Genomic DNA, 24,146 nt, shown 5'->3' on the forward strand with positions numbered 1-24,146 from the left:
GAATTCTAGTGAGTGAGTGACAGGGAAACATTCCAGATGAATGTCAGCAGCATTTTCCTATTCAAGCTTGTCTCCAATGTAGCTTGTTTAGACACGCTTCCCTTCCCCACCCTGTTCCCTGGGAGATGCCATCACTAACCCTCCTTCAATGACACCTATCTGAATCTTACAGGTTCAGTCACCAGGCAGCCAACACTTTGGCATGACAACAAGAGTGCAAAACTTTACTCAGATGCATTTAAAAGATTTAAGCTGTTTGTGTCTAGAGAGTTAGAAAGTAAGGTATTTGCCTTGCATGTGAGTGCAGGACCTTGATACAAATCCCAGATATCAACATGGTACCCTTTTTTTTTTTACTTTTTGGGTCACACCTGGCAATGCACAGGGGTTACTCCTGGCTCTGCACTCAGGAATTACTCCTGGATCTGCACTCAGGAATTACTCCTGGCGATGCTCAGGGGACCATATGGGATGCTGGGAATTCAACCTGGGCTGGCAAGGCAAACACCCTACCTGCTGTGCTATTATTGTTCCAGTCTCCACCATGGTACCCTTGAAAACATCTATAGGTCACTCCTGAGCTACAGTCATGAGCACTGCAGGGTGTAATCCAAACCAAACTCCCCACTCCATCCCCCCCACAAAAATATTTAAATAATTTGAGGCAAAATTACCTCCTGTAAGAGGTTTCTGATCATGAATGAATTTACTGGAAAAGATAAATTATATGAAGGTATGGGCTGGAGCAATAGGACAGCGGTAGGGCGTTTGCCTTGCGTGTAGCTGGTCTGCTTCGATTCCTCTGCTTCAATTCCTCTGCCCCTCTCAGAGAGCCCAGCAAGCTACTGAGAATATCAATATGCCAAACACAGTAACAATAACTCTCAAAATGGAGACGTTACTGGGCCCACTTGAGCAAATCAATGGACAACGGGAGAACAGACAGACAGATATGAAGGTAGGGACAGAATTAGCCAGAACCATGTGTATATGAGGTCAGGGAACTAGAGTTGATCAGGTATGGATAAACCCACAAATTACAGGACCCTGAATGCCTGGGAGCTCCCACTGTTTCCTTTGGGGGATGGGGTGTTCTAAGAGTGGACTTAGAAAGTTAGAAGACTGCAATGAGGGAAGAGGATGAGAGCCGGCACCTGACTCTAGGCCAGGTGGTTAGGGAACAGAGAGTTCATGACCCTGATATGGATATTGGTGGTTGTGCGTTTAGCTGATGAGTAGAACAACTTTATTCCTGGCCATCTAAAATGCAAAGTGAGAAATGGAAAGAACGAGAAAAGCAAGCAAGGAAGGAAGGAAGGAAGGAAGGAAGGAAGGAAGGAAGTAGACGACTTGACAGGGAGAGAAGACCAAAAATATAGCCCTAGGTGGTCGCTCAGACCCACTGACCTGCAGAAAGGTGGGCACTGATGGGGGTCCTGAGCAGCTTCTTTGGCCTCCCTGATCCCTCCATGTTCTCCTCTATCAACTGTAAGATTGACTCCCTCAAATGGGGGATGGGGGAGCGGGGTGGTGGGGGGGCGCTGTGTTGTGAGATTACGGGATTCAACCCCACGCAAGAGCATCTTAGCATTGGTGCATAGTAAACTCTTTACACATGTTGGTTATGTATAGTTATTTATTCTTTTTATTCTTTGTGTCCTTGGTCTTAGCAGAGTTCCCTACAATCAGACCAAATACATGGGGGCGGGAGGGAGAAAACAAACCAACCAACTCTGATTTGCTGTCAGAGTTAAATCTCCCTGTCAGGGTTTGTTCTTGGTTGACCGGATCCATCTAGAAGCAGCACAGCCTGGGACTTCAGTTCTGCCGGGAGAAAACAGGACTCTGGCAGAGAGTTACACTTCAGGCCAGAAGAGAGTGGGGAATTCCGCAGGACCATTATGGAAGGAGAGATTCCGCTTCAATATTCTTCGCGGAAGGGGTAATCTTCCAAGTGAGCCGAGCTGCAGAGGAAACGAGCAGAAAGAACCTGTGAGTTCTGGGTTCAACGGTAAATTTTTCTGGTGTATTTTGCAAGTCCGAGTACTCAAAGAACCTCCTTCTGCTGAGGTTCTGCAGGAACAAAAGAAGAAGCCCCGATCTGGACCTGTCAAATCCATCTGCAGTGCCAGGAAGGAGCCCGACCAAGCAGAGCCCAGGCTGCCAGAACAATCTCAGAGTGATAACTAATCACAAGTCTGGTGCCAAGAGAAGCACTGAGCGGGGCCTGGGGCCATAGTACAGTGTGTGGGTGCCCGCCTGCGTGTGGGCGACCTGGGTTCAATCCTCAGCACCACAGAAGGTCTCCCAAGCCCTGCCAGGAGTAATCTTCAAGCGCAGAGCCAAGAGTAAGCCCTGAGCACCACCAGATGTGGTCCCCAAACCAAAAAGAAAAGAAAAGCAGAGAGTGACTTCCTCCAAGTTGTCCTCTGCTCTAGCACTTCAGGGTGGGAAAGAACAACAGACCAGATTGTGATTGTTATGAACATCGATGATCTATATTAAGGGTTTGTTTAGGACACCTGACACATTCTAAGGGGGTACTCAAAAGACAGAAAGGAAAACATGGGGCTGGAGCAATAGCACAGCGGGTAGGGCGTTTGCCTTGTATGCGGCCGACCCAGGTTCGATTCCCAGCATCCCATATGGTCCCTTGAGCACCTCCAGGAGTAATTCCTGAGTGCAGAGCCAGGAGTAACCCCTGTGTCAGGTGTGACCAAAAAACAAACAAAAAATAAAGAAAGAAAGGAAAATATCTGCTCTACATTTAATAAATTCCACAAATCACTTCGCTTAAACTGCAGACAAGCCACCTAAACTAAAATGTGCAAAGGCGTTCTCTTGTCAGATAGTACAGCAAGTTGGGCACTTGCCCTGCATGCAGCTGACCTGGAATTGATCCCTGGCTCTGCATATGGTCCCGGAACCCTGCCAGGAGTGATCCCTGGGTGCAGAGCCAGGAGGGAACCCTGCCAGGAGTGATCCCTGGGTGCAGAGTCAGGAGTAAGTCCTGAACACCACTGAGTGTGGCCCCAAAACTAAAAGAAAACAAACAAAAAAATCCTTCCTTTTCTATCAGGACAGACGAAGGGCCCTACATGGAACCCAAAATACTGTTTTAGCCATTTATGTGAAAATCTAAGACACTGGAAGAGAGATTGCCTCCTCAAACTTTAGGAATTTCAGTTGTGTAATTTTCCAAAGGTCTTCAAATTCCCAGTAATAAGACTGCCAGAAAATAGAAAGATTTCCTTCTTCCCACACCTCACCCCAACCTAATTGTAACTCTAAATAAGTTGGAAGAAATAACTTTCCCATTGAGAATAAATCTCTGTCCACACTAATGCTGGAGTTATAGTTTTATGCTTTACCTTATATAAAATAGCAGCTAACTCAAAGTACTAAAATAATTTTACAGCAACAACAAATGTCTTTAAAATATAGAGAGATAAGTAAATGACAAAGTAAAAGCTTGTTTCTGAATCTGTTTCTTTGGTTTCAATTTTATGAAAAAGACTCATCCTCTTCCTCTTTAATTATTCTGCCTCTTTCAATTAACTGGCTGCATAGAGGCTTGTAAAGATACTATCATCAAACTGGAATCTCTTTCTCTTCAGAGGGAGAAATGATCATAAAAAGGTTGTAATACAGCGGGTAGGGTGTTTGCCTTGAATGCGGCTGACCCAGGTTCGATTCCCAGCATCTCATATGGTCCCCTTGAGCACTGCCAGGAGTAATTCCTTAGTATAGAGCCAGGAGTAACCCCTGTGCATCACCGGGTGTGACCCAAAAAGAAAAAAAATACAAGTAGAACAACTGAATTAATTGAACCTTTAACCTCTGAAAAAGTTCCCTTTAAGATCCTAGATTTTCCCTACTTCTAAGATATAAGAGGTTTTGGAGACAATGTTGTTTGAATCTATTGACTCAGATACCATCCTTCTTATGGGCAAACCCTGAAATTATTTTCAAATAAATCATGCAATTTACAGCAACTTTGATGGAACTGGAGGATATCATATTAATCAAAGTAAGTTAGAAGAAGAATTACCAGATCATCTCATCTTGTGGCATCTAGAATAATGGGACAAGGGAATGCAAGGCATCAAAGAGGGGTCCCTAGATTACCCCGGTCCCTAGATATAGAACAGAGAAGATAGGAAAAGAAAGAAACTGGGGATAAGAGGTAAGAAGAGGCAGATGGAGCTAACAGGGCCAGGGACCTAAGACAACTGGCAGTGTAGACCAAGGCAGATAACCAACAAACTGAGAACATGAGATCCAGACTATAAAGACCAAACTTAAGAATGTGCCTTTCTTTTTCTTTCTTTCTTTCTTTTTTTTTTTTTTTTTTTGCTTTTGCTTTTTAGGTCATACCCGGCATTGCACAGGGGTTACTCCTGGCTCATGCACCCAGGAATTACTCCTGGTGGTGCTCAGGGGACCATATGGGATGCTGAGAATCGAACCCAGGTCAACTGCGTGCAAGGCAAACTCCCTACCCGCTGTGCTATTGCTCCAGCCTCAAGAATGTGCCTTTCAAGGAGGCATGCTGTGGGATGGAAAATTGGTGATATTGGTGGAGGGAAGTTGACACTGGTGATTGGTGCTGGAACATATATGCCTAAAACTCAACCATAAATAACTTTGTAAATCACAGTGCCTCAATACAAGAGGGTTTTTTTTATTCAAATACATTTCTCTTTCCCCAAATTAATCAGTACTCTAAAAGTAAAAAGACCTTCATACTTTATACCAAAGATCAATTATTTTTTTTCTCCACTCTTGTATAAGAGAAAAAAAAACATTCTTGGAGCACTATCCAGAAACTGGGGATAATAGGAGTAAGCAGGCCCTAGCTAGAAGCACCATGTTGTTCTCCACAGAACTTTTACTCTCCTCTCTCTGTCTCTTCCCCTCCCCCTCCTCTCCCTCCTCCCTCTCACCCTCCCCCTTGTTTCTGCCTTTACACCAGTGCTAAGAAACGTTCCTATAACCTGTATGTCTAATATGGAGTGAGAAGCCAACCATGGACAAGAGAAGAGGACCAAACAGCAGCAGCTTGTCCTCGTCTGCTGTCATTCAGAGCTCCAGGGATAGAGAGCACTCATTGCACTCTGGTGATTGATATCTTAAGTTTTGCAAAGAACAGAGTCCTGACTGCACCAGAACACTGAGGTCAGTAGCACCGTGTCTGACTGATCCCCTTTTCATCATCTACCCAAAATCCCTTTTGGCTATTACTGACTTTCCTCCATCCACCCTTCTTAAACCCCAAGCCCCAGCCTCAGAGTTAGATAATTTAGGGGGACAATGAGTTGACCCTCTTTTCACCTTGCTGACACTTGAATAAATCAAATTTTCTCTCACTGAAAAAGGGGGAATGCCCTGCCACAGAGGCAGGGTGGGATGGGGGGGATGGGGGGTGGGAGGGATGCTGGGACCCGTGGTGGTGGAGGATGGGCGCCGGTGGAGGGATGGGTACTTGATCATTGTATAACTGAAACCCAAGCACAAAAATTTGTAAGTCTATAACTGTACCTCATGGTGTTTCACCAATCAAAAATAAAAATAAATAAATAAATAAATAATTTTCTCTCACCAACTAACCCTTATATCTGAACCCTTATCTTGCTGGCCTTCGAGCAGCAAGCAATGTGCCCCTGGATCTTACATCCTATGAAAATCCCTTAGTTGACTGTTTCTCACATAACTCTTTCATGGAATAATGACCTTAACCTACTAAGTCTTCTTCCTGCTGCCACAAAAGAAATACCTTGTAACTGTCTGACCCTGACTGATAACCTCATGCCCCCAAGTGAGGATCTTAAAAAAATGCCTTTGGGGATGTTGACATATCATGGCTTATATGTGAAAGTGGTACTATGTGTTCCCAGAATTGCTGGATGGTATTCTTCCTCCTGTTCCTCAAATTAGGCTCTAATGAAAATTTCAAGGCAGACTAAAAAATAACTCTGGAAATAAATGAAATCACTTTGCTGATAATTCTGCAGAAAATGCTGCTCTAAAAGGAACCAATAAATTATTATTAGGGTTCCGGGAGGTAATTTTTCAAAGAACTTAGAAAACTGCTCAAGGAGACCAACAGTTGCTCCTGGGTGAAGAAAAACAGGGTAGAAAATTCAATGACTATAGGGTTAGACAAAAGAGAAAGTTCTCCTTTGGAACAAACCACAACTCAGTTCTATTGGAGAATTAAAAGTTTTCACTTCTGATAGGATACTTTCATTACATTATGTGTTCACCAATAAAACAATGGTCCTTTGTACCAAAGTTCTTTTGGAAAAGATGATACCCACTGGGGGATTATCTTTTTGAACTTTATATTGATCTAGGATCTCACACTATTTAACAAATCTCTCTGACATGGTGTGCCTTTCACAAACTCCAGCATTTTCCTGTTTCTACAATCTTCCATCATCTAGCTGATGCACTATTAAAACTTGGTTGACCAAATCTGTAAAGGTTCTCCATAGACTGTGACCCAAAACATTGCATCCAAACTTCTAAATCTCAGTCCATACTCTCTTAATTCATCAACTTCTATCTGTTGAGATAATCCCTGGAAAACTGTCTACCTAGTTAATGCTTCTTTGGATTCACAATTAAGTTAGATAAACTCCAGCTCTTTCAAGAAAAAAACAAGGATACCAGGGATACCAGGGTTATGGCTCATTGTAGGAGCAAGCACTTGCCTTGCATGCAGGATATCTGAATTTCATCCCAGCACCATCCTCACATTGCCACCAAGTTCAATTCCTGACTGCTTGTGTGACCCTCAATCAAGTGCCACAACAAATGTGACCCCTGGCCCACTGTGATGAAGTATGAAAGTGCCAAGTATGAAAGTGCCAACTCATAGAATCCCCAGTAAATCCTAACCAAGTGTGCAAGTACCTTAACCAAGAGTGACCCTCAGTGGACCATAGCAACAGTGAATGGGGGAGCAAAGGTAGAGTGAGAGGAAGCACAAGCTGGTAGAACAAAGGACATTTCAGAGAACACTCCAAGGAGACAAAGACCTAAACCAACACCTCATACCATCTGGACTATTCACCTATTGGAAAAGAACCTTTCAGAAAACTCAAATAGCTCACTGAGCAACAGCCCTCAGGGAATAGATTCTGGGACTCATGTGACACCCTTGATGATTAGCAATACCTCCTAACAAGAACTGCACATCACCCAATGACTTTCCGATAAAGACTGCCAGGAAAGGGAATTAGACATCTGAAAATACAGCTTTCCCCAGATTATCAAACTCAGACCTCCATCTGTTTTTCTCACTATTGTTCTCTTTTGCCTCATGTTGTTTGCTTGTATCCTTCCCTTGAACTGGACAACTTCTTGTCTGCACCCTAATCTTTTATAACAGGAGGAACTTTCTCGTGATTGAGGCTTTAATCAAATCCCACAACCAAATAGTTTCAGTTGAGCAACTATTACTTCACCCATAAGCAAGAGTAATTTTTAATAATTGTACAATCTATGGGCTGGAGCAGCAGCACAGTGGGTAGGGCGTTTGCCTAGCACGTTGCTGACCCGGGTTCGATTCCTCTGCCCCTCTCGGAGAGTGTGGCAAGCTACCAAGAGTATCCTGCCCACATGGAAAAGCCTGGCAAGCTCCCCGTGACATATTCAATATGCCAAAAACAGTAACAACAAGTCTCACAATGGAGATGTTACTGGTGCTCACTTGAGCAAATTGATGACCAATGGGACGACAGTGCTACAGTGCTACACAATCTATTGATTAAGCATGTCAATAGAAAAAAAAAGGCATTGATCTGTGTGATACTAGTGCCTGTACAGTAACAATGTCACCTGTTGCACATGGTAAATACCTCTGGAAAAAACACCATTTTAATTATATTAACCTTGGAGATAAGTGCATAGACTATCACTAGTATACCAAAAGACCTTTGCTCTTTTTAATCTGAGCCAACTGATTTTCCAGTTTGAGTTTCTAGCTTTGTATTATCATACAAACTGGATCAAACATACTGCACTTCTCTGCTTTTGTGTTTTATTGTTAATTGCTGTGCTTGTTTATAATGCTTTATAGAAGCAATGCACTTAAAAGAGGTAATGCTAGAGCAGTCCTTCCAAAGGAGCCCCACTACTTCTGGCTCCAACAAGACAGACTTGGACAAGACACACTAGAAATGTCTTACTGATACTGAGGCACAGGGACCATTAACTCAGAAGTAATCCTGACTCTTGATTGTGGTGCTTTCAGAGAGAGATCCAGCAAGAGGGGGGAATAAAGCATTTATATTTAGATACTTAAATTAGATATGGAGGCTAGAGAGAACCCACAATGTATTGTGTATTCCATTTTTTTCCTTTTCCTGGAGCACTGAGTGGGAGGGTTTGGGAAGTCTTAGAAGGCAGTGATGAAAGTTGAAGAGGGGAAGTACAGGTGGATTTCACCTTGAACACCATCTATTTCTCCTGTTTTGTTTCTGAATAAATCCTGCTTATAGATTTAATGTATTATCTTTCAGAGCGGGCAGAGTTGTGTTATTATCATGTCTTTATGTCATTCCTGTTATTATATTGACTATTCTATTACTGCTTTTCATCTGGCCAGTCAGTACTAAAGGCGCTTTTCTAGCAGCTTCTGGATTTTGTGAGCCAGGAAGGCATTTCCAACACTAGCCTCTCCCCTTCTCCTGGGTATATGCATGTGCGTCTGTGTGCGCACACGCGCGTGTGTGCACACACAAGGGGCGGGAAGCTCAAGCAACACTTTGTTTTGGGGGTCACATTCTGTGGTGTGTGGGGGCTACTCTCAACTCAATACTCAAAGGTCACTCCCAACAGGGGGCCATGTGGTGCTGGACATCAAACCTCTGCTCATGCATGCTAAGCACAGTCTTCAGTCCTAGAGATAAGACGCCCAACTGAGATGCTAGGGACCACCTTCTGAGACCGGAAGTTATAAAAACCTTTTGCTGCAGAAGCACTGTTCTGAGAAGCCTGTCTCGGAGCCTTCACAGGCAGTCCTGATTTCTCCCACTCGCTTATGTTCATATCTCCCTTGACTTGGACAAATAAACCAGATCTCATAAGCTCAGCTCTGTCATGTAATTCTTTCCATATCACAGAGCAAGATTCCACAAGCTGTGAAAACTTTCCCACTAACAAAAGGCTTTCTCTATCTGCTCTATTTTTTGGAAATTCATTTTTCTGTCTATCTAAAATGTTACCCAGGTGCTACTGTCTCTGAGATGTTTATCTATAGCCAGAGAAGTTCTTCCGATTCCATGCAGACATCCAAATGCCTATTAGCATCAAATGGGCATTTGGGCATTCCAAACCAAACTCCTAATTTCTCCTCCCAAATAATAATTCCATTCTTGTGTGGCTTGGGCAAACACTCAACGGAAACAAAACCTGGAAGTACCCTTGACTTCTATTTATTTAACAAATATAATTGGCTTTGGGGCTGGAGCGATAGCACAGCAGGTAGGATGTCTGCCTTGCACGCAGGCAACATGGCTGACCTGAGTTCGATTCCTCCGCCCCTCTTGGAGAGCCTGGCAAGCTACCGAGAGTATCTCGCCCGCACGGCAAAGCCTGGCAAGCTACCCGTGATGTATTCAATATGCCAAATACAGTAACAACATGTCTCACAATGGAGATGTTACTGGGCCCGTTCGAGCAAATCGATGAACAATGGGAGGACAGTGACAGTGAATTGGCTTTACTTGCCCAATGCATCCAGAATTGGATCTTTTTTTTTCACCTCTTTCCTACCCAAATCCAGCTACTGTCATCTCATCCCTGATTTTTATATTAGTCTTGTAGTCACTTAATGGTAAAGTCAGGGTGATTCTTTTATAACATGCCAGATAGTGGCTGGGAAAATAATATAGCATATAAGGTATTTGACTTAATGAAGTCAACTCAGGTTTGGTCCCAAGCATGATACCCTATTCCCTGAGCCCCTTCAAGTGTTATCTCTGTGCAGACTCAGGAGTGAGCATTAAGCATAGCCAGGTGTGGGCCCCAAACCAAGATTTACAAATACATATGCAAAAAACATGTCATATCAGGGTTAGCAAGAGAGGATAAGTGTTTGCCTTGCATGTAGCTGATCCTGTTTTGATGCTTGAAACACTTATGGCCCCCTGAGCACTACTTGAAGTGAATCTGAGCATTAAAACAAAGAAGTTTAAAAAGCAACGCTAAATTCCTTTCCAGGAAGGGTCTATGCCACCTTGCCTGAGCTAAGTCTCTAATTTCTACCTGACCTCATTTTCTCTCACGAATTCTGATCAAACTCCACTGGCCTCCTTATGCTTGAATGTTCCAAGCACAATCCCACCCCCAGACCTTTGTACTAACCATTCTCACTGTCAAGACAGTTCTTTGCCCTGATAATGTACAAAGTTTATCCTTATTTCAACCCTGTTCAACAGTCACCTTGCCAGCCAAGTCTCATGTGGCCCACACTATTTAGAGTATCCATTTTAGCATCACCCACCATTTCTTATCTCTGTTTCTCTATTTCTTAAATTCTTAAATTTAAAAAATATAGTATTTAAGTAGTAGTATTTAATAAATTCTAAAATTCATTCCTCTGGATGTGCAACCAGACATGTATTTTGAGTTTTTTCATACTTCCTTAGCAAAGAAAGTAATGAAATAGAATATTAGATAATGTTTCTTCAGTTTGTCAGTTGTAGGACTCATTTTTATTCTTCATATTTGAGTTTATTTATTTACATCTTTACTAGACTGTCAGCCTGAATAGAGGAAAGAATTCTGTTTAATATGATGTCCCAAGTGTTTAAAATGTGCCATGGGGGCTGGAGTGATAGCACAGCAAGTAGGGCATTTGCCTTGCATGCAGCCAACTCAGGTTCGATTCCCAGCATCCCATATGGTCCCCTGAGTACTGCCAGGAGTAATTCCTAAGTGCATAAGCCAGGAGTAACCCTTGTGCATCACTGAGTGTGACCCAAAAAAAAAAAAAGTGCCATGTAGCTGCTCATTAAATATTGAATGAATGAAAATTCTAGCTCCATGTCCAGAAGTTTAGCTATATATTTTGGAATGTGTCTTTTCTCATCCAAATTTTCAGGTATGGTTTTTAATTTTCCAAACTACCAGAAAATAATTTGGGTATTTTAAATTTTTTAATTTAAAATACTAAAAATTTAATATTTTAATGACAGTGAAAGTAGTTTCACATGCCTTCCGCAAACCCTCCAGTTCTGTAGAAAGATTTCTGACAATGCTCCTAGAGCATATCACTCACCCGTCTATGTTGCATAATCTCCAGTTTCTGTTGAAGCTTAAGATGGTCGCCATGTCTTCATCACTCAATTTAAAGTCAAAGACCTGGAGAGACAAGAGTCCCAAATGTCATTGACAAGCCCATTCCAGGTGTAATAGGAGAAAGCCAGTCATGACCATGGCCTTCTACTACAAAAGTTTCTCCTGTGAGGGGCTGGAGAGATAGCACAGTGGATAGGGCATTTGCCTTGCATGCGGCCGACCCAGGTTCGATTCCCAGCATCCCATATGGTCCCCTGAGCATCGCCAGGAGTAACTCCTGAGTGCAGAGCCAGGAGTAACCCCTGTGCATCACCGGGTCTGACCCAAAAACCAAAAAAAAAAAAAAGTTTCTCCTGTGTTCATTGGCTACAAATTTGCTTCCCCTAGAGGCTCTGCATGAAGGCTGCCATATTGATAGGACTTGGTATTCCAAAAGGGAGAACCACTAGGCATAGAGGCATCAAAGCTCAGTTACATGCAAGAGTCTCTAGTGGACTATGGGTTTTTCCAGAACATTCTTCAGGCAAGGCTCATACCTCCTCTGTGGTTGGGATGATGAATGAGGGGGCAGGAGCATCTGCTTAGAATATAACCCATGACCCTAGTGCCCAAGGACCATTTGGGGCTCATCCTTGTGGAGAGGTACAGCTAAGCTCAGACTTATCAGAACCACTCAGGAGGGTCATGGGTACACTCCCAGCACATCCTTGGTCCAGGGGTTAGTCATCCTAGCTCATCTGAGGTCAGCTCCCTGACCTAAGAGTGGACATGATGGGTGAGAGGGGGCTACGACCCGCAGACCACACAGGATCAAATGAAGAAGCCTCCCCAACCCACCCTTCCCACTAAGGAAAACCAGGGCCCACCAGCCAGACTCTCACCTTAAAATTGTCAATGATGCGTGAAGGCGTCACAGACTTGGGGATTGTGACCACATTCCTCTGGATGTGGAACCGGATCAGAACCTGTGCAGACAGGGACATCATACTCTCATTCACCTACAAACCCGTCTCCTCTGCTAAAGTGGAAAAAGAAAATCTCTCTGCTATTCACTGTGTCTCTAGTTACACCAGCAAATACTGGCTGATCCCTTGATAACTCTCAGACATCTGACATTCTTTTATTCAATCATCTCTTTTTATCTTCGCAAGACTATGGTTTTCCTTTTTCATGGTTTTTATAGGGGGAGGGGGTAATGTCTGGGGCCACACCCAATGGTACTCATAGGCTATTTCTGCCTCTTCTCAGAAGTGATCCCTGGCGATGCTCAGGGGGAATATTGGTGGTTCTGGGGATTTGAACCAGAATGGGTCCTTAACCCGAAACTATCTGTCTGGCTCCCTGATTTTCTTTATATGAAAAGTAGAGAATAATCTGGGGTGTGGCTTAATAGTAGAGTGTATGAGGCCCTGAGCTTGACCCCAGCACAGCAAAACTAACCTAAACAAAACAAAACAAACAAAATAAAATATTATACTCCCCATTCCCTGCTCCCCCAATCCTGGCAACAGACCACAAACAACTAAAAAACAAAAGAAAATTTCCAAAGCTTGACCCTGATTTCTAAGTAGATAATAATAGCACTGTCCTCCCGTTGTTCATTGATTTGCTCAAGCGGGCCCAGTAACGTCTCCATTATGAGACTTGTTACTGTGTTTGACATATCGAATACATCACAGGGAGCTTGCCAGGCTTTGCCGTGTGGGCGAGATACTCTCGGTAGCTTGCCAGGCTCTCCCAGAGGGGCGGAGCAATCGAAACTGGGTTGGCCGGGTTGGCCACGTGCAAGGCCTTACTGCTGTAAAAATAATAATAATAATAATAATAATAATAATAATAAAGTGGCATGAAACAGTGTTGGGGGTCATAAGTTAAGTGATAGAGCTCGAATCTAAACCAGAATCTCTCAGGTCCAACAGTCATAGTCTCATGGCTGGACTGTCAGCTCAACAGGAAACCATTGCTGATGCCATCGTCTGTTAAGAAATGCCTTTTATTTCCTGGATATTCAAAGAGATTTTCAAGGAAGAATATGAGAGGACTTCTTTGCCTCTTTTATTCCTCTTGGAGGTGTTAAAAATATAATAAAAAACCCAAAACTATAAATATATTTTCAGTACATTAAACATATAAAAATTAAATGTAGCGGTAGGGCGTTTGCCTTGTATGCAGCCAACATGGCCAACCCGAGTTCGATTCCTCCGCCCCTCTCGGAGAGCCCGGCAAGCTACCGAGAGTATCTCGCCCGCACGGCAGAGCCTGGCAAGCTCCCCATGACATATTCGATATGCCAAACACAGTAACAATTAAATATTAAAATAATAAAATAAATGAATTTATTTTAAAATCTAACAAATATATAGAAATGATTACACAAATAAAAAGGTAAAGACAACACAGGATTTAAACCCAAGATGGATTTTCTAGGGGCTGGAGATGGGACCAGGAATCCAACCAACCAACCAACCAACCAACCCTGCACACACACACGGTACCTGAGCTGTGGTCTTTTTGTGCTTTGCAGCGATCTCCTTTAATTTGGGGTCCTCCAGCAGGGCAGGCTCGTCTGGCTTGGCCCTGGAGATAGAAAAAGGCTGGTGTGAGCATCACAAGGTCACCCCAAATAGATGAAGATCTTTCCAGTGATGGTCCTTAGGCTCATCATCAGTCTTTACAGGAGACACATGGCAGGAGACCATGAAAGTTTTGTGTCTTCCCCAAGTGCCCACCTCTGGGCTCTGAAGTCTTAGCATTTGGCAAAATAGGAGTAGTCCCAGAAAGTCAGACATGCTGTCTTGTTTATTTGTTTGTTTTTTAAGTTCTATTTCCCCCACATTTGGGGTATGCTGGGTACATCACCTTAGTAGTATTTCTCTTGGATGATTTATAGTCCTAGACTAGCAGCAACCAGTTATTAAACAAGTTTTTGAAGAGTATCAAGAGGAAGATCCCATTAAAGTCTTACCAAGGCCTATTAGGAGACCCCAGAGGGCTGTAAGCAGTCACAACCATGCCTTTGGACTTGCAGTACTCGATCAGCTTGTCCTGGGTGAGGTAGGGGTGGCACTCAACCTGCAAAAGCAAGTGATCCCTGTTACCTGGAAAGCAGACCTGCCTTTTCAGCCACTCATAGGCAATTCTAAACACTACACTACACTACAAACACACACATGCACACGCACAAGCACACACACACACACACACACACACACACACACTCATACACACGGATCCCCAAGCAAAAATACAGCTTCTGGGGCTAGAGCGATAGCACAGCGGGTAGGGCATTTGCCTTGCACACGGCCAATCCGGGTTTGATCCCCAGCATCCCATATGATCCCCTGAGCACCGCCAAGAGTAATTCATGAGTGCAGAGCCAAGAGTGACCCCTGTGCATCGCCAGGTGTGAAACAAAAAGAAAAAATAGCTTCTGATAGACTGACTAATCCAGAACCCAAGACCTTTCACCCCTCCCCAAAGTGTCCAGATCACAGGCAGAGCCCTGAAATGCGACAGCTTACACTGAGCTTGCCTCCAATGATTTAAAAGTCACTGGGCTGGAGAGACAGTACACCAGATAGGAAGCCAGCCACCCTGTATGCAGCTGACCCATGTTCCATGCCCAGCTCCACATATTCAGGGGGTCACTTCTGAACAGGCCAGGAATGATTCGTGAGAGCATTTGGGAGTTTGCTCTGAACACAGCTGGCTCTGTTCCACCACCCTCTCCCCTTCTAAAATCACACTGTGGTAGGGCCTTCGATCCTGGTGTTAAACAGAATTTACCTGGTTAGTCACTGGCTTGTGTTTAAGTCCGGGTTTGTTAAAGATCTTTTCGATCTGGAGGTGGTTGAAGTTGGACACCCCGAGGGCTTTCACCAATCCCTCGTCCACCAGCTCCTCCAAGGCCTGTCACAGAAGAACAGATATGGGCAATGTGGGAGGGACCCTGGGGACCTCTCTGAGATAGAAGTTGGTAAAGGATCCATGGCAAGAGAGTAGATCAAAGCACTTAAAAGGGAATTTCAATCCAATTTGTGGGAGTCAATCAAGGCTCTACCCTACCAAGCTTTCTTAGACCAATGAAGCTAGAGATAAAAGGTGAAAGGGTTCGACTTTGTTCCAATCCTTGAAATCTGGGTGATCTAGGTTTCTGAGGTACCTTCTCCCACAGAAATAAGGGTGGTTAGCAGGAATATTAAGCTCACTGGGAACGTCACCCCTCTGACATCAGGGGTGAAGAGAGAAGAGATCAGGTGGAGTTGAAATTTGACTACTGTTCAATTAGGAATTCACAATCGTTGGTGCAGAAACTGCATCAAAGAAAGGTAACTTTTAATGATTTTCATCCTACAAAGAGTACTTTGCTGAATTCACCCAAAAGTATGTTAATATGTTAGCTGAAACTCCCAATTCAACATGGATTCATTATTCATTGACTACAGGGCCAAATTCTCAGCAGGTAGAAGTAAATGATGTGTTTCCATCTCCTGAGTCTCTTAAAGTTCAGTGAAAGTGCTAAGCTTTCCTTTGGGGACCCATTAGCCATGAAACAAGAGCTGCTCGGATTCCCAGGCATTGCCCAGGGGATGAGGGAGGTCGGAGAAGGAAGGACCAGGGCTCTTAAAACCCAAAAATTAACTTGGAGAAAAGAGATTTTTTTAAAAAAAAAAAGCAGGTGGGGGAAGAAAGAAGGAGCAAAGATTGTAAGAGAGATAATCATGAGGGGTTCAACCTCTGTCCAGTGATTCTCAAACTTAATTGAAATTTGGAAGCACCTGGGAGTTTTAAAAATATACAGATATCCTCTGTTCCCAGCCAGAGTCTCTTACTAAATTGGGTCTAAGATGTAACATGGACTTTGGGAATTATTCTTTTTTTAACTCCCCACGTGATTTAAATGCAAATGCCAGTTGAGAACCACTAGATGACATAGATCTTCCTACTGGCAAAAGTCTAGAATGGATGATAGAAGAATTCCTGAAATGTCTGACTTGGACAGTGAGATAACATAGAGGTTTCTGCAGGGCATAGGTCAGGTGTCATGGGGTGGGGGTGCAGGGTTCCACCCTGACTTTGCTTCAAGAAGATTAAGGACATTTCTGCAGAACTGGTTGAACTTCCACGTGAAAAGCTATCATCCGTTTAGGTCTACCCGTTTCCTCTGACACACTCTTCGTGCCTCCCAATCTTATATTTGTCAGTCAGTCATTCTCAAACCCTCAAGAACCCAGCACTGTGAAAACAAGGGGACTTGTTGGAGAGGATGGAGACAAAAGCCCACCACATGCTAAAAGATAAATACTATTAGTATTTATTACAAGATTTTGTTAAAAGGAGAAAACTGAGGAGGAACACTAATTCTCTAGACCCTTATGGGTTCACTCCCGGCACATTTAGATAAACATAAGACATACCTCCCAGGCATCCAAGAATGTGACCTTACTGGGGATTATATTCCCTTTATCATCTTTCGGTAAAAGGACCTCCCCAGCCTATAAAAGAAGAATAAAAAGTTTAGGGCAAAATACATCAGCGCATTTGACTCTGTTAAATGTGGATTCAGGATCCTGACTGGTGTTAAACACCTACAGAGGCAGATCATTTCCCCTGCCAACTCGGGAGAACTACTTTCTGGAAGTTGAGTTTCAGTGAAATCTTGACCTCAATCTACAGTAGTATTTGAGGAACAGCTGGTCTGGCTTTAGAATCTATCTTTAGCACCTTCCAAAAGCCACCAGTAACAAGAACATGAGTTTCCTCTCATTGATAAAGCTTCAGGAAGGAACCTCCTTAGGGCGAACTTCAATTTCAGAACCACTAGATAAGGATTAGCTTTCAAAAGGAGTGGTGCCTTGCTTCATCGAGAATCCAGGGATTAGAGACAGCATCACTCTAGCAGGTCAGGAGGTTAGAGAACTGGGAAACATGGTCTCTCCTCTCTCTCAGCAGCAGATATCCGAGCCCCGGGCAGTGGGTGTTGTCTCCCTGGCAGTGGATGGCTGGCGCCTCCTTGGGTACTTGACTTACCTTGATGATGGCACCCCCTGGGTGTGTCTTGATTAACAAGAGGGCTAGGCTTTCCCTTATAGTTCAATTGCGTAAACACTCCCTTGGGAGGGGATCCCTTGACCTGGAATCAGGTTAAAGGCTAAAGGGTGGCTGCAGCTTGTCTGAAATGCCAGAAATTAGGATTTCTCTGACTCACAGCAGAGAGGGAGCCAAGAGGGTCTTGGGCTCCCTTCCAGACCAATGCCGTTAAGCTCTATCATCTCCTCCTGGCAGCCTACGGGTCAAGTTATCAAGTAAAAGGCCCCCGATTCTACCCACTCCAGCATCCAGCTCTGGCACAATCTCCACCTACAGCCCCTCCCTGGGAAATAGAGATTGACAGAGATGGGAGGAGCTCAAACCTGTAATCCCTGTGGCCAGTGGATAAGATAAAGGTCCAGGTAGTCCAGTTTCAGGTCCCGGAGGGTCTTCTGAAACGCTTGCTTCACTAGGGGTCGATCAAAGAAGGTGGGCCACAACTGCAGAGCACAGTAGTGAAACATCAATGCTGAGCAAAGACTGGGCCATCTCACAACTCCTTCTCCCCGCTTTGGGGCATGCACCCTGCTTTAACCGGGAGGCTCAGGTCTCTGACAGCCACGTTGGCTGATGGACCAGATGCAGGTGTGGGGGGCTGAGCAAGTCAACAGCATTCGGTACAGACTGGGGACATCAACTCTCCTTGTCTCCTTATGTCTCTACACTTCATCTTACTGTTTAAGGGTACTGATACGGGCTTAAGTGTATTACTCACCTCCTGCCTGTAGTCTTTTGAAAGTTTTGAAATTTCAAGCACTCTAAAATTTAAACACATGGTTCTCTTTAAACCTCAGTGTCTCTAAACCCACCTACAGCCCCTCTCAGGGATGGGTCAACAGGGAGTTTATCCAGACTCAACCATATGCTGTGATCTTGGCTTGTCTCAACAGATACACACATGGGCTTTCCAAGAACCCCAAAATACTGTTGTCAGGTAGATGCAATACACACTCAGGGATTCTCAACCCTTACTCACTTACTGCACCCTTTAAAAAAAATCATAGGGCTGGAGCAATAGCACAGCAGGTAGGGTGTTTGCCTTGCACGCGGCAGACTCAGGTTCGATTCCCAGCATCCCATATGGTCCCCCGAGCACTGCCAGGAGAGATTTCTGAGTGCATGAACCAGGAGTAACTCCTGTGTGTCGCTGGGTGTGACCCAAAAAAGCAAAAAAAAAAAAATCACATTTTGTAACTCATCATTTACTAGACTGAACTAAAGGAAATTCCATGTGTCAATTTTTTAAAAAATGTCCCTACCACCTTGCAAATACCCGCTGGCTAGGAACCTTTGAACTAGAGAGAGCCTCTGAGAACCCCAATGCTGAAAAGCAGGGTTCCGGATCTTTCCCTGACGGCACTCTAGTCCTTGGTCCTAGGGCAGATGGATCGTCATGATTGGAGCGGTGGCCCTCAGGACACCGCTCTGGTTTCATGGAGCCACTTTCAGCCGACTAAAAGCCCCTCCATATGTGCAGTATGTGGATGGTGCTTGCATCCCAAGGATGTTGTTAGAAGGACCGAGATGAAGAGGGCTGGGCCAAAGAAAGTTCGAGAGTAGAAGTTGGCCAGATTCTGGGTGCTGAACTAATCCCAGTCCATCCACCGGCCTCCACCTGCCTTATTGCAGCAGCTTGCCACCCCCCAGCCAGGCACCTTGCTGACGATGAAGAGGTCCTCCCTCTTCACAGCCTTCTCCTGGATCTTCTCTTTGATGGCTTCGCCCACCTCATTCTCATTCTGGTAGACATAGGCACAGTCAATGTGGCGATAGCCCGCGTCGATGGCCACCTTCACGGCTTCTTTGACCATGCCTGGGGGAGACTGGCAAGAAAAAAGAAAGCTCCTGGATTCTTAGCTTGAGCCCACCTCCAACAGACTCTTCCACACCACTTGCCCCCTCCAAAACCAGGATCTCCACCTGGGAGGGGAATACACTTTGGGCAACGTTTTCAAATAGGAGGAAGGAAATGGAGTGAACTGGATGATTAGGGCTTCACTGCCTCACTTGGCTAAAATAACCATTCCCCTCTCATTCAGGCCAACCCTCCAGCCTTGAAGGTCCCCAGGTGAAGTGGAGGAACAGCAGGCTCCTGACCCAAATGTTCGAATGACCAGGCTGAACACGAACTCTAAAATCAACCAATGGCGCGTATGGCATAATCAAGGCTCATCACAGAACTCTGTGGTCTGGGGCAAATGATTTCATCTCTCTAAAGGTTGCTTGCTAAATGGCAGTTGAACTCACAATGCCTCTGGCAGCCTTTGTGCTAACCCACTGTGACTGTGAAGCATTTAGCACAGCGCCTATGATCAGAGGACGCAAGTCAAGATCTAATTATCTGTTTGGAGAAAGATCACAAGAAAACCTTGTAAGAACAGGGTTTGGGGGCTGGAGAGAGTGCAGCAGGCAGGGCGTTTTACCTTGCAAGTGGCCAACCAACCTGGGTTCAAACCCTGGCACCCCAGATGGTGCCCTGAAACTCAACAGGAATGGCCCCTGAGCACTGAGCCAGGAGTAAGCCCTGAACATTTCTGGGTGTGGCCAAAAATAATAATCAGGGGCTGGAGTGATAGCACAGCAGGTAGTGTGTTTGCCTTGCACGCGGCCGACCCAGATTCAATTCCCAGTATCCCATATGGTCCTCTGAGCACCGCCAGGAGTATTTACTGAGTGCAAAGCCAGGAGTAACCCCTGAGCATCACCAGGTGTGACCCAAAAAGCAAAAATAATAATCAACATCAAGTTTCTTGGGGTAGGGAGGCAGATGTCTGGGGTGGTAAGCATGGTTTGCGTGTGTGAGGCCCTAAATTATTTTTTCAGTCTCCGTCCCCAGCACTCTAGGATAGCCCTAGGGTAGGGCCCAGAACCACTGGGCCTGGGCTCAGTGGATTAAGTCTGAACCATTCGGCTCACCCTAAAAGAATAAGCATGTCCAAGTGAGCCCAAGCAGGCCTCGGAGTTCCTCAGAAGAGGTCTATATACGAGAAAGAGATCAGAGTGTCCTTACCCACTCAAGACCAAATAAATAAATAAATACATTAGAAAAAAAATTAAAATAATTTTTTTTCTTTTTGGGGTCGCACCCGGCGATGCAGAGGGGTTACTCTTGGCTTTGCACTCAGGAGTTACTCCTGGCGGTGCTCAGGGGACCATATGGGATGCTGGGAATCGACCCTGGGTCGGCTGAGTGCAAGGCAAACGCCCTACCTACTGTGCTATCTCTCCGACCCCTAAAATAGGCCCTCCCGTTGATCGTCGATTTGCTCGAGCAGGCCCAGTAACGTCTCCATTGGAGACTTTGTTGTTACTGTGTTTGGCATATCGAATACTCTCGGTAGCTTGCCAGGCTCTCCGAGAGGGGCAGAGGAATCAAACTCGGGTCGGCCATGTTGGCCGCTTGTAAGGCGAACGCCCTACCTGCTGTGCTATCATTCCAGCCCCTAAAATAAATTTTTAAAAATACGTTAAATACATGAAAAACACATATTCATGGGTTGCATGAACAGTGCAGAGGTACTTGTACCTGTACATGGCTGACCCAAATTCAATCCCCTGCATCCCATATAGTTCCCTGATGAGTGATACCAGAGGGAAAGCCAGGTGTAAACCCTGAGCATAGAGGGTGTGGCCCAAAAACAAAAGAAAAAGAAATCCTTCATTCTGTCCAACCTAGCCAAAGCAAACTAGGAGCAAAAGCACTTACTATTCACCTTTCACAAATCCCTTGAAAGCTTCTTCTATTTCAAAAGATAAGCACATTGAGAGGCAGGCCTCCCAACCACTACACCTTCCTTTACCTTCCTGGTATGAAATCCTTTCAAATTATATCTTCTAAAACAATGCTTTCAGCAGCCTGACATTTAATTCTAAAATTCTGCCCCCCCAAAAAAATTTTTTTTTAAATAAATGTCTATGGACTGAGAGTCATGGGTGAGCTGGAAGCAATTCTTTTCCCCATGACAGTGAGACTGAGACCCACCCAAGCTCTGATTGAGTCAAAGAGCCCAAAAAGTTTTAAGAGAAAAGCAGAAATTGAAGCCAGAATGGACATGTTCATCCAGCTGGACCAAGCAGGCATGCTGAGGATGACCCCTCCTGGCCAGACTGGAGAGAGGCTGGAAGAGGAAACCAACAGAGGGACCAGAGAGAAGAAAAAAAAAAACTATTAATGACTCTGGGAAACTAGTTCTATCATTGGCTCCATCGTTGGTGAATCAATGGTTCATCATTGGTGAATTTGGTGGGAGAGAAAATGAACACACTTAGAAAATAATGTGTAGACTGTACTGACAGATTCAATGGTTTCATGTGTGGACACTGCAATGATGCCAGCTGATACTAAAGTGGGGATCAAGAGGTGGGCATTGCAACTCAGGGACACAAAGGTGGGAGCAACCAACAGAGTTATATTATAAATAGAAGTACACAGGCAGAGGGCAGATACAGATAGAAAGACCTGGCTAAAATCAATTATCTTACATAAGTCATTGGTGTTTAATTAGCTAGTTCTAATAACATCCCTCTGAAATGCAGTATAATTTGGAGGTATCTAACTGAACCAGATTTGAGACATCTTCTGGATGCCACCTACGGTCCTTCAGAAAGGACCCCCGGGAGCACACCACTATTCATTGCAGCACTTAGTACTGTTGCAAAGATAGAAGACTCAACCTAAGTACCCAACCACTGATGAATGGATTATGAAGATGTGGTATACATACACAATGGAATACTATGCAGCTGCAAAAAATGATGAAGTCATGCAATTTGCTGCGGCCTAAATAAAACTGGAAGATATCATGTTGAGTGATATAAACCAGAAGATGGACAAACACAGGATGATCTCACTTAACTGTGGTATATAGATTAACTGTCTGAGGGAATGTAATGTAGAAAAAAAAGGGATGCCTAAATTACCCTTGACCCCAGAGTAAAGGGAAGAAAAGTGTAATGAAGGAAATAAATCTGGGGGCAGGGAGTAAAAAGATGAGGAAAGAAAGCATTGGGGGAGCAGAGATAAGAGGCTTGAGGTACATCAGTAATGTGGGAGAGTGGTATAGCTCTATATCCAAACCACAGCCTCAACAACCCTGAAACATGAGCTCCAAACTAAAACCACCAAAAACTGAATTTGGGTCAGCCATGTACAAACCACCAAATCTAAGATGTGCCTGTGGAAGAAGGCAGCTGAGGGTGTGGGAGGGAAGGTGATACTAGTTGTCGGATTGGTGCTAGAACTTGGTGTGTCCAAAACTCAACTATCAACAACGTTACAAATCACAGTTCTTCACAATAATTTTTTTTTTTTTTAAAGAAAGGGCCACCAGGAACTCCTCATCATGCAAAGGTTCTCTCTCCTTGTGAACAGCTGAGGAAAACCTCTGAACTTCCATTGCTATTTTTAGCCACTTTGTCCCCCACATTTCCTCCATCCTAGGGGTTCACAGTCCCCTCTTCTTTTCCCAGTTCCTTCACTTGTACTCTCACGTTGTTTTCACATGCTCTCTGCCCAATAAAATCACCTCACGGTTTGCGCACAGGGCGTGAAGCATAACTTTGAAAGGTAAGGCTTGGCCACCGAGCGCTAGGCTCTCGGGGGGTCTCAGTTTACTAGTTCAGAAGGGGGTGCAACAACCCTGAGATGCGGCTCAGGAATCAGCCTCACAGAAGCCAGGGAGGAGCCGCGGTCGTGTTTTGCTTGCTCCCGAGTCTATCTCAGCTCGGCTCGGCTCCCCTCCTTCGCGGCCCCACCCTTCTCGGATCACAGCATTTCTGGGTTTAAGGTTGAAAATCCGAATCAGGAGCCTGCCCGCACCGTCCCTGAGTTTCAGCAGCGCAAACTGACAGTACTGCTCCAGGACTCCACGTGCAAGGTCACCCCTTCCTTCCACCCTCACGTGGCAGCACACCCAAGAGAGCCTTTAAGTACCTAAGAACCAGGGGTGGGGATTCGGGGAAAGGCCGTGTTCGTTTTTTTTTTTTTCCCTGAAAGCAGGAAAAATCAACTATTCTCCGCCCCTAACCCCCCTTTCCGTCCCTAATCTAGCAACGCTCTTAAATCTAGCTCACCAAGTGCTCATTAGGCACACCGGGCAAGATAGTCAGGCGCGCCAGCATCCTGCATCCGCCCCTCCTCCTCCCCCCGCCCCCCCCCCCCCCCCCGGAAAGCAAAATCATCTGCATCCAAGGATCCTGGACCAAACGCTCACCCACACCCCTCACCACCCCCGCCGCGTTCGCAGAGCCTTCCCGGAGGAGACAGAGGGAGAAAGAGCCCACGGCCCCTGCCCCGGGAGACAGACGTGCAGATATCAGCATACGTACCTGCCAGGTGCCCAGACCCACGATGGGCATCTTGGCCTTGGTGCTGAGTTCCACGAAGGTTGCCATGGTGCGGGCAGAGAGCGCTGAGCGCAGCGACCAGCCGGGCAGCTGGTAAATAGCGCCGGGCTTCGAGGGCGGAGCCTGGGCGGGGCGCCCGCAGAACTTTATTCTCGCAACGCCCAAGTTCTCCGAGCCGCCTTGCAAAATTTTCTGCGGGGCTCGGTTTTGCATATGAACTTTGCGAACTTTAAACTTCAAACTTTGCAAAGTTTAAAGTTCAAAACCTTCCCCCGCCACACACACACCCCATTCCCCCGAAGATGTAATCTTAAACAGAGTTGTATGAATTGCTTTGGAAAGGGACGCTTGGGAAATTTTGAGAACGCCTGTTTTCTTTTCCTAACAGGAAATGAAAGTGA

At 45.0% G+C, this 24,146-nt stretch overlaps 1 protein-coding gene across 1 annotated transcript; it reads right to left on the reverse strand.

Moving 5' to 3' along the window:
* Window positions 1-1,640: 1,640 nt before the first annotated feature.
* AKR1B10 (aldo-keto reductase family 1 member B10) lies at window positions 1,641-23,855 on the reverse strand. Its single transcript, XM_056124010.1, has 10 exons — window positions 23,728-23,855; window positions 19,056-19,223; window positions 17,724-17,840; window positions 16,728-16,805; window positions 15,097-15,219; window positions 14,276-14,382; window positions 13,806-13,887; window positions 12,192-12,275; window positions 11,291-11,373; window positions 1,641-1,964 (listed from the first exon to the last, which is right to left on the reverse strand). Exons 1-10 carry the CDS (start codon window positions 23,791-23,793, stop codon window positions 1,922-1,924), a joined length of 951 nt encoding a protein of 316 aa, XP_055979985.1. The 5' UTR covers window positions 23,794-23,855; the 3' UTR covers window positions 1,641-1,921.
* Between the last annotated feature and the right edge of the window lie 291 nt (window positions 23,856-24,146).

Source organism: Sorex fumeus, unplaced genomic scaffold (genome assembly GCF_029834395.1).
Source record: "Sorex fumeus unplaced genomic scaffold, SorFum_2.1 ptg000048l, whole genome shotgun sequence".
Lineage (NCBI taxonomy): Eukaryota > Metazoa > Chordata > Mammalia > Eulipotyphla > Soricidae > Sorex > Sorex fumeus.